Below are 11,870 nucleotides of genomic sequence, written 5' to 3'. Positions count from 1 at the left end.
CGCAACCACAATTCATAGTTCGGACTGCCTTGATGAACGTGACAATGACTCCTACATCATTGGCGCGATAACCCAACACACTGCAAAACCAACATCGATGAACATGCCTACCATTCATTGGGCAGTTCGTAACAACGGTTGCAATGGGAAATTAGCAAGCTGCAGTAAAGTTTAACATATTACAACCTAGACGGAAAGCCTACCCAATACTTGGACGACCAGCGCTTCACTCCTTAAATATCCTCCCAGAATCTCAAACTCTCAACGCGTTAGCTCAGACGCCATTAACGACCGAGGAAGTTATTTCAAAACATCGCAATCTCTTTACCGGAATAGGAAAGCTTCACAACGTCAAAGTACGACTTTTTATCGACAAAAATGTCCCACCAGTTATCATGCCTCATCGCCCAAGGGCGTATTTAAGGGGGGTGGGTTCAAAACCCCCCCAAATGCTGTTAAATTTCCATCAGCACCCCCCCTTGAAATTTTCCCTCAAAACCCCCTGAAATAAAATCCTGGATACGCCCTTGTCATCGCCGGATACCGTTGCACTATAGCGATCAGGTTAAACGTGAAATTGAGCATCTTCAAGAAAATGACATCATCGAGCCCGCCACGGGCCCAACAATATGGCTATCACCACTCGTAATTGTCCCTAAACCTAACCGACCCAAAGAAATTAGAATTTGCGTCGACATGAGAGAGCCGAACAAAGCGATCAAAAGGGAACGTTATACTTCACCTACCATCGATGATATCCTTCACAAAATGAATGGTATGAAAGTTTTCTCACGGCTCGATTTGAACAAGGGATATCACCAGTTGGAACTCGAAGAAGACTCGCGATACATTACAACATTTTCTATGCACTTCGGTCTTTTTCGTTATAAAAGGTGAAACTTTGGAATTAACTCCGCAGCTGAGTTGTTTCAAAAATCCATTGAGGGAGTCATTGCAGGAATTGGAAACACCATTATTACCAGCGATGATATCCTCATAGCAGGATAGGATGAAGCAGACCACAATACCAAACTCACCGCGGTACTGAACCGTTTGGAATCCCACAAATTAACACTAAATTCTGAAAAATGTGAATTTGGAAAACGCTCCGTCTCATTTTTTGGACATGTTTTTACTAGCGAAGGTGTAAAACCAGACCCGCAAAAAATCGAGGCACTAAATCAGCTACCAGCTCCAAAAAATGTTCAAGAGCTCCGCAGTTTTCTGGGCTTGGCGACATACTGCGCACGCTTCATACCAAATTTCTCCACCATTACTGAACCTTTACGACATCTAACAAAAAAAATGTTGAGTGGATTTGGGATAGATCGCGGCAAACGTCTATGCTAAACATAAAGCAAAGTTTGAAATACGCCGTTAATCTCAACTATTTTGATCCGTCACGCCGCACAGTGGTTATTGTAGATGCCAGTCCAGTAGGTTTGGGCGCGATACTAACTCAATGCGATGAAGTCGGCCGAGAATACGTGGTAGCATTCGCCAGCAAATCCATCTCTTCACCGGAATCACGCTATTCCCAAATTGAACGAGAAGCGTTGGCTATCCTGTTTGGTTGCGAACACTTTGACATGTACCTGGCGGGCGCGACATTGGAAGTTTTAACTGATCACAAGCCTCTTCTCAACATTTTTAACAACCCCAGGTCTAAGGCGTCGGCAAGAATTCAGCGCTGGATTCTTCGATTACAGAAATACGAGTTCACTGTTAGACATCAACCCGGAAAATCTAACCCAGCCGATTATATGTCGCGCCATCCAAGTCTAACTTCTTTGCCCTACTCAGAAGCGTATATCGACTGTGTATCGCCATTGGGCGCTTTGACACTATCAGAAGTTAAACACGAAACGGAGATCGACGAATTGATCCCGCACGTGTTTACGGCTCTACAAAACCCTTCACATTGGGACAAATTCAAACCGATTGATAAACTGAAATCTAATTGGGAAATTTTTAAGATAGTTCAAAACGAACTGTCCGAAGATAACGGCCTACTTTTGAAAGGGAATAAGTAGTGTTACTTGCCAACCTCGTGGATAAAGCCATCGCGATTGCCTATGAAGGGCATCCAGGAATCGTACGGACTAAGCAAACTCTACGGGATAAAATCTGGTTCCCAAAAGTTGTTGAGAAGGTTAAAAGTACCATCGACCCATGCCTTTCATGTCAAGCAACTACTCCAAATACACCTTACGAACCGTTGGCAATGACCGTTTTACCAAATCACCCCTGGCATTTAGTGGCTATTGATCATTTTGGACCAACTCCCTCGGGAGAGTACATCCTAGTGGTTGCCGACGAATATAGTCGGTACCCAGTTACCCGCGTCGTCAACTCAACAGCAGCTTCTCCGAATATATCAGCTCTCAAAAACATTTTCTCTCTTTTCGGCGTTCCAAGTAAAGTGAAATCTGATAATGGAGCCCCATTTCAAAGTACCGAGTTCGCCCATTTCGCGATAGAATATGGGTCCAAACACCACAAAATTACGCCGAGATGGCCGCAGGCCAACGGATTCGTAGAGAGACAGATGCCCCTAATCGCGAAAACTCTTCGAACGGCACACCTGGATCGACTTTCATGGAAATCCGTACTCCCAACGTACCTCATGAATTATCGTGCCACCACTCATCCAACGATCGGAACATCGCCGGCACAGCTATTTTTCAACCGAGAAATTAAAACAAAACTTCCAACTATCATTCCCCCACCCAAACTGGACGACATCATACGACGAAATGACACCGAAAAGAAGGAGAGCATGAAAGTCCATGCCGATAAAATTCATAGAGCCAAACCCCACAGCATCGCCGAGGGAGACCTTGTTCTGCCCAAAAATATTGAAAGAAACAAGTTTGATCCGTTTTTCGATCCAAACCCCTGGACAGTATTAAAAGTTCGAGGATCACACGTCACCATACAAAGCCAGACTGGAGCGGTCCTAAATCGCAACGTTGCCATGCTGAAACCCCTCAAAAATAACCACGCGTATATCAAAAAACCTGAAGACATCTACGCTAACAAATTTGTTGACGTTTCTGGTCGAAATGCGCCACCCCGACCGAATCCTACCGCGACATCAAGTCAAACTCGACAACACCTACGAGTACAAAGACACGTCGTTGCAGAAACCGATAGTAACGAATTACAAACTCGCTCCTCTCATGGGCATAATTTGAGGAAACGCTATCGTAAATAACAACACATCAATTAGAACACTTCTCGAAGATGCTATAGGATTAGAGAGAAATTGTAGGACGGTAATCTAAAAAAAATGTGTGGCGTGTGAATATTATATTGCGTTTTTTTTTGTCAGTTGGGAAGGAATGTAATATTTTCGGCCTTTAAATGTGTTAGTACGTATTTAGCTTAGTGTCTGATGGTTCGTTAGATTAAGGAAATATAAGTTTAATAGCAAACATAAGTAAGAGCGTTGGCCACTCGCGGCCGTACACTACGGGCGTAAAAACAAGACAGTGGTTCTCGCCTCTCCTCTCCCGTCGCCGGTCAAAGGGGGGGTCATCCCCTTGACCGTCGAACGGGTTGCTCGAGAGAAAGTTGAGCTATTTAACAAAAGTAGTGACGCCATCGCCATCTATATCTTATAGTATTTGCGCGCTAACATTCGGCTTATCCTGACTATATTGAATCTCCTGATACAATCGTTAATGGTAATATTCGGTAAAATTAACAGAAAAAAAAAACAATGCAGTCATATTAACTTGATTGAAACAACGCAAAGTAACACTTCTAAAATAACATATAACTCAAATGAATTAACCCTAATCTAAAATATAGTCTTTTAAGAAGCTGGGTCTTTTATTGTTGCGCTTGCTTCGGCGTACCTGAACTTCGTCTTCATCGTCGTTTACAGGAACGCTTATTGGCGACATCTGTAGCGGTGCCGCTTCAGATTCGTCTTCTTCAGAAGATTCACCGGAGGCGTCATCTTCTGTGTTATCTATGATCGGAAACCTTTTGAGTTTGTCGACTGGCGCCGTATTCCTATATAACTTGTTCGTGCGCGGATTTTCTGGCAAATCCTCGATGAGGTATCTATCGTATTTCAGTTTTTCAGAAACTACGTATGGACCTCTGTACTTTACCGCTGTTTTCAAGGGTTGTCCGGTCGCTTGAGGGTTTCTTTCCACGACCACTAAATCTCCTGGCTCAAACGTTTGAGCTTTAGCTCTTTTAGCGTTGTACCGAAAACGCTGTTTCTCTTGATCAGCTCTAATATTTTAGATGGCTTCATCTCTCCGTTTTATCACCTCTTCGTCGAAAGTTTCGTCTACGGCAATAGCTACAAAATCGTCGGTCGGATTGCGAGACTTGAAGTTCAGCAAAAGTGAAAATGGGGTGCATTTAATCGCGCTATGGATCGTATTATTAAATCCCCACTGTATCTGGTGTATATGGGCATCCCAATCTTTTTCGTCCGGTCGGCTGCTCATACTCGCTATCGCTGGAGTCAGTTGTCTATTTACTCTTTCGATTTGACCATTCCCGCGTGGCGTCGCAGTGGCGTTCATGATGTGTTTGACATTTGCTAAACGGCAAAGGTCTGTTATGGCTTTTCCGGAGTAAGATGTCCCCTGGTCTGTGATCAACCGTTGCGGGGCTAGAAACATTCCAATAATGTCTTCCAAGAAGCGTCTCGTTGTGGCCATTCCAGTGTCCTTCACTGCCCGTAAAATCGTGAATTTCGTAAATGCATCTATGGCTGCTATGAGGTATGTATTTCCTTTTACGCTACGGACGAACGGGCCCAGATGATCGACGTGTACCGTGTGGAATGGTACGCCCACTTTGTCTATTGAGTGCAAGAATCCAGGTTTTTATACAGCAGGGCGCTTATGAAAAAGGCACTCCAAGTATCCCGAGATATACCTCCGTACGTAACGGCGAAGTCTTGGGAACCAGTATTTTTCAGAAATCTTGAGGCATGTCTTCTCTACTCCTACGTGTCCTATGTCGTCGTGGCAGTTTTTTACAATACGACACCTCGCTTGGTCTGGTACTACCCATAAAAGTTTGTCTTCGTTGTTTTTCTGGGAAACTTTACGGAAAATGCGACCAGCTTTGTAAACATATTCATGCCGAACTTGTTTTTCGTCTTTCGTCAGCTTCCCACTTTTCGTTAGTTGCTCTTTAATCGCTCTTAATTTCGGATCACTGTATTAGGCGGCTGCTAACCAGTCTTCAGTGAACACCTGGGTGTGTAGTACAAGAACTCCATTGACTATACCCATTTCTTCCGGTTCGTTTGCTGGTGCTCGACTCAGGGCGTCTACGTGAGCCATGGCTGTCCCTGGTCGATGGATAACCTGGAAGGTAAATTCCTGCAGTTTTAACCACCATCTACCAACTCTTGGTACGATGTGTTTCTTTGCTAAAGTTGATCGTACCGAGCTACAGTCCGTAACAACGGTAAACTCTAACCCGATTAGGTAGGCTCTGAATTTGTCCAGGGTCCACACCACGGCCAGTGTTTCTAACTCGCTGGAGTGGTACGTAGCTTCTTCCTTCGTTGTCTTTCTGCTGGCGTAAATTACTGGGTCCATTGTCTTGTCAGTATCCTGCTGCATAAGAATGCCAGCGATGCCCACCTGACTGGCATCTGTGTGGACTTCCGTGACGGCTGCTGGATCGTAGAGCCTCAACACTGGTCGTTGCGTTAAGTGCGATTTCAAGATTTCGAAGGCTTGTTGCTGTTCCACCGTCCATTTCCATTCGGAATCTTTTTCGCATAAGTCGTGAAAGTGGATCTGCTATGACTGCGAACCCTTTCACAAAACAAAGGAAATAACTTGCGAGTCCCAGGAATTGGCGAACCTCATGTACGTTCGTAGGTATAGGAAACTCCTCCACGCTCTGTATTTTGATGGATCCTGGTCGTATACCGTGTGCGTTGATTTCAAATCTAAGATAGGAGATATCGTTCTGCAGAAAATGGCATTTCTTTAAGTTGAGTGTAAGTTTCGCTCTTCGTATGACCTTAAGAACGTCGACGAGATGATATATGCCTTGATCCACCGTGGTCGAAGGTATAAGTATATCATCCATGTATGACAGTGCAAATGCGTATCGTAATGGACCCAACACTGTGTTCATTAAGCGCTGGAAGACAGCGGGACCATTGGCCAATCCAAATAGTAGGCTTGTAAATTCATAGTGCCCATCTGGCGTTACGAACGCTGTTTTCTCTTGCGAGTCCTTCCCCATAGGTATCTGGTAATAACCTGAAGCAAGGTCCAAACTCGTGAAGAATCTATTGCCTTGGAGTCGCTCTAATTGGTCGTCCATGAGTGGAAGTGGAGAGGCGTTTTTCTTGGTTTTTCGGTTGACTCCTCAGAAATCGATACATATACGCTCCTCTCCGTTTTTTTTTCTTCACTATTAATATTGGACTTGCGTATGGCGAATTTGACTCTACTATGATACCTGCGTCCAATAGGGCAGACATCTGTTCTCGTACTCTCCCTCTTTCAGCGTATGATAGACGATATGGTCTATAAGTAACCGGTTCGTCGTCTGACACCTTGATTTCCATGGTGACATCTTGGATTAATTAACACTAAGGATATACGGCAGAGGGAAAAATATTCAAAATGGCTGTTCCGAACGCGATCTATGGGCAGAAAAAGTCAAAACGGAAATGAATGCTTTTGCCGCGGCACACGTGACCTTTTTTAGAGCGTCTGCAAACTATGTCAAACTAGGATAAGCTTTTGATGGAGCTTGGAGACTGATTCCATAATTTTTGATATTAGTTTCAACAATGTATTCGAATATTACTTATAAAGTGTTAGGCATTAATACACCAAACGAGGTTAAAGAAATTTGCTATGACGATTTATCTTCAGGTAAGCCATTCAATTACACTGATATGTAAATATAAACTAGCAAAACGTTTAAGCCTTGGCTTATTTGATATTAACCAAAATCCATATGGACATTTAAATTTTCTTTTCATGTAGCACATGGTGGTTAATCTTTTATGTGAAAATATTTTAGATGATGATACTGATGATTTCAATGTCAAAACGGAAATTCACAACAGAGGTTCAAAGTCAGAGTCCGAGTCAGAAAAACGCTTTGTGGATCTCAATGAACTTTCAGATCTATCATCAAAGAGAAAAGCATCTCCTATAAAGAAGAAAACAAAGAAAACCTCACCAAAAATTAAAGAACCAGATTACTTAAATATAGACTTAGTAGATTCGGAAGAAGTACCCGAAAGTAAAGCCACTTTTGTCAAGAAGAAAACCAAAGGTCAATCAAAGAAAATTACATCAAGTGTGAAAACAATATCAAAACCAGAGCCAAAAGTAAAGAAATCATCAGGTTCAGCTTTGAAACTAATTAATGATTCGTAAGTTAATTTTACTCTGTAACTATACACTGAAATAAATTTGTTACATTTTTTCTTCATTAGAAATGTACCAGTGACTAAGAAAAAAACTCCGAAGGAAGAAAAGGAAATTAGGATAGTTGATGGTAAGTTTTTCATATATTACTTATTTATATTAGCCCACAGCCACCAACAAAATGATTGGAACACAAATACGTATGGGAGCTCACTCTTTCTATAGGGTAGTCATCTCTGCCAAGCCATTTAAGCCACCTAACACAAGTACTTAGAGTTCTACCAGGTTTCGGAAAAGGAATAAACCACACGCCTTTCATGTAATCTTTATAATGATAACGTGTATCGCTTTTACAATATTTGTATACGCAAATCTTGTCTCGAGCCATTATAAAGCAGCTCCTAAACGAAATAAAAAAGGTATAATATTATACCTTAAGCCTAGGCTATTTACTTTGGTTTTTAATTTAACTAACCCTAAAACAATCAAAAATTGTTCACATGAATATAAATTATTTGCGTTGTCTTCGTTTTTTCACATTTAAATATTTTAATTCGAAATAACAAATTATTCACGTAAAATTGGATTATTTTATCAAACTTATCCGAGAAATACAATTCGCTAGTAACGAAACGAAAATTTTCAAACCGTTTATATTAAAGTGCCATGATTATTCGAAATATGGCGCTGTGCCTCGAATTCAATTTCCGCTTGCCGCGTTAAAAGGGGGTAAAATGGGGGATGACGTTTCCAAGTTCGGAACAGCTAGAATTATTTTTCTTACTGAAGAGAACTACGTCTGCCGTATATCCTTAGTGTTAATTAATCCAAGGTGACATAGTCCGTTTTTCCCAATTCGTACAAATTATCGGCAAAACAATCTCTGAATTCGCCGTTAATGAGCTCGCATATACGTTTCTGGCTTTCGAGTGATACATTTTGGCCTACGTTAATTTCATCGACATCAAACCGTCGTCTCTTTCTTGGTTCGACATGTAATACATCCTCTGATGTTCGCTCGTTTTTTGCTTTGCAAGGCTCAGCTCGTACCATCCGTTGCCCACAGTCAATAGTAATATCGGACTCTGAGACGTTAACAACGGGTATACAGGTTTGTCCTTTCTTGTCCAACGTGTAAATTCCTCTCGGGACGCAATATTCTTTGCCCGGGAATAGTCGGATGTGTCCTTCAACGTAAATATCTTGGTCGTAATCCGGGTTTTCTCTCGAAGTGAGCTCAATGAATCCTACGTAATTTGCCGGTATTACAGTCGCGTCTTTAGCCCATAAGTTTACATTTCGGGGTTTTAGTTCGGGAACTTTAAGATTCTTCAGACATTCATCCTCGTCGTTGGACTTGTGATTTTCCTCAAATAACCGAATTGTATTTTGTCGCTTCACAACCGTGACGTACGGTCGCTCGGTTAAGGGTTGCCCAATAATCAACGGTATGCGTTGGATTTCGTTGTTGACCACTAAAACATCAACGTTGGCTTCCGCCTCGTCTACCTTAACCTTTGCTCCTCGGATTATTCCTTCCGGTTTCGTTTGACCGACGCCATAGCCCCCAATTCGGAAATTTTCCTCAACGTCTTCGTATGTCAGCCCTAATCGTAGGGCTTCTTGCTTTCGTATAAGAACGCACTTGCTCCCCAAATCAATATACGATTTGATTGGATGTCCGTTGAGAACAGCGTACTTGAAGTACTTTTGATTGTCATCTTGACTTGTTTTTCGGTCGTCAACGTGAAGGGTGTGTTTAGGGGTTGTCTTTTGATCGGTTCTCGTAGTTACTTCTTTACAATCTTCGGTGTCGTGTGTGGTACGCTTACAGATTTCACACCTTGACTTGCGTGGTGGCTTTGGGCAATCCTTCCCGAAATGGCCATAATTCGAACAATTGAAACATAAGGGCTCACCATTCTCGTTGTAGTGAGGTTTCCTCTTAAAAGTTGTCGAATTACCGTCCGTTGGCTTCACTGTATAGTTTTGTTCGTTACGCTTGTTCGGATTTTCCCTATTGCGGTCGAATGAGACTTTCTTTTTGACGTAGTTCGAATGCTCGTTGGGTGATTTCAATTTGTCGGAATGCTCGTTGGATGTTTTCAATCTGGATTCCAACTGAGTTATGCATTGTAGCAGTGCTGGTGGTGACGAAAATTCACGTACACTGAGAGCGGTGATCAGAGAGTCGTCATTTAATCCCGTTATTAAGTATTCTATCATGGTTGTTTCAGACAGACCACACATTCTGGCCTTGGCCACTTTATCATGGTAATAACGCTCAACTGCTTCGCCGGGCTTACGCCTTCGATTTTCCATCTCTCGGTACAGCTGCTGCGTGCTCCTTGTAGACGGAAACCATTTCGTTAGTTCCGCCTTCCACTCGTTCCAGGTACGTACAGCGGAGTCCAAACCATCGAACCAAATTCTAGCAGTTCCTTTTAGCTTCGGTAAGGCATTATTTATCGTGAGTCGTTCTGACCATCCGTACGCGGTCGCGATTTCGTCCACCTTTTGAGTCCACATCCCAGCCGTTTGATGCGGGGCTTTCTCCGGGTCGAAATCTGGAATTATTTGACTACCTTGCGGCAATTGTCCCCAGTGATGATGCTCTGTTTGAGTAGCAGAATTTTGATTGACCGCCAACATTGTCTCTTTAATCGTATTTCCGATGGTACATTGCATAATGGTGTCAAAATCAGTTAGTGAAATAAAGCCTGGTGGAGCTGCGCCTTCGCCGTTTCCGTTCATGTTGAAATTTCCACTCGGATGTGACTCAAAATCGTGAGAGCGATATCTTCTGCTGGAAATGTTCTGTTCGTTGGGATCGTATATTTCGGTTGAATTATTCGATTCGTCAAATAATTCAGTTAAATTTACTTCGTAGTTGCGTACAGCTAAATTATCGTTGACCTGAATTTCGTTTGCTTCTCGGCATGCTTTACACTTTTCAGCTTTCTTTTCGTGATCGTTGGGTTTAATTCGTGACCCCTCGTTATAATTTAATTTAGCTGTATGTCGATTGCTTCTTCGTAAATGCTTACAAATATCTTCCTCTCGCATTAGTCATTCGTCGCAAGAAAGAGATAAATTTTCGCTTACCGTATGAGGCAAATCTTCGGTGCCTCGTGTACATACGGCGATTTTCTTTTGTCCTGCCAATGCTGAAATTTTCAATCTGATTTCATCATTTAAATTTTTGGTCTTAGCGTCCAGTATCCCACTTCTGATGTGTTAGTACGTATTTAGCTTAGTGTCTGATGGCTTATTAAAGGATTACTCGTTCGTTAGATTAAGGAAATATAAGTTTAATAGCAAACATAAGTAAGAGCGTTGGCCACTCGCGGCCGTACATTACGGGCGTAAAAACAAGACAGTGGTTCTCGCCTCTCCTCTCCCGTCGCCGGTCAAAGGGGGGTCATCCCCTTGACCGTCGAACGGGTCGCTCGAGAGAAAGTTGAGCTATTTAACAAAAGTAGTGACGCTATCGCCATCTATATGTTATAGTATTTGCGCGCTAACAAATATTTAAAAAAAGAAAACACGCGGGATTTGTTACGTGGCTCGCGCTACGCTTTTGAAATAGGAAACGATAATTAAAAAACAGTTGGGGCCTAATATTGGAACGGAATGGAAAAAATTTCTTTAAGCTAACAAAGAACAAGAGGTTTCGTTATTCATATATCATAAAACACTACACCCCCTTCTGCGGCGTACTGCACGGTCGTTTCATTTCCGCAAACCGCTGTCGTATACGCGATTTCTTTGGACCCCGTTCCACTGACAAGGAGACGACCCGAGGTGATACTCACCGATTTTGTTCAAACTCGGGTATAGTGTACACCTCCATGTACCTTAAAAAACCTGCAAGGGAAAAGTTGCGACGGGCTTTCGTTTTGCCATGGCAACCGAAAACGTTTCTGACAACATGATTTGGAATTATTTCCATTGAAAATAACATGGGAATCTGAAGGATTTTAAGGGTCCCCCAATTGACGAAATTGCATTTAAACTTGATTAAATTTAATTTTTAAAATCAATTTAATTTTTTTTTAACGTATTTGAAATTTTTAATATTTTTCATTTGTTAAAAGGATCCCCAACAAATCCCGCTTCATCATCCGCGCGTATAAGGCCATCGTCGACTCGTTCGTTAAGACCTTTCCGCAGATTTTCAATGAGAACGGTCGCACTCGCGTTTCAAACGTCCTCCTTCACCTCTAACCTTTAACTTACGAGCCTCCACATATTTCGGAATTAAGTCACTAAAATTAACCGATTTCACTTTAACTAGAACAATTTATCAACTGAAGAAGGACCACGGTCCGAAAGCTCCGAATAAAATAAAGTTTTTTTCTAAGTCATGAAGTAGCAGCTTTTTTAAAATTTAGCAATTTATAATAAACCATGGCTAAAAGATTTAATATTTATAATTTATCAACTCTTGGCCCATCATGATTTCATCCTGCCCTCCCCCTT

General features: G+C 42.1%; 1 protein-coding gene across 1 annotated transcript; it reads left to right on the top strand.

The window, feature by feature from the left end:
• The first annotated feature begins 2,224 nt into the window (after positions 1-2,224).
• Positions 2,225-3,217, top strand: LOC149940420 (uncharacterized). The gene has a single exon (XM_090179246.1). It carries the CDS (start codon positions 2,225-2,227, stop codon positions 3,215-3,217), a length of 993 nt encoding a protein of 330 aa, XP_090035372.1.
• The last annotated feature ends 8,653 nt before the right edge of the window (positions 3,218-11,870 follow it).

The sequence above is a fragment of the Leiobunum rupestre genome, chromosome 6 (genome assembly GCF_980474605.1).
Source record: "Leiobunum rupestre chromosome 6, qqLeiRupe1.1.hap1, whole genome shotgun sequence".
Lineage (NCBI taxonomy): Eukaryota > Metazoa > Arthropoda > Arachnida > Opiliones > Sclerosomatidae > Leiobunum > Leiobunum rupestre.
The sequence above is the reverse complement of the archived record's forward strand: the minus strand, read 5'-3'. Positions and strand labels throughout refer to the sequence as shown.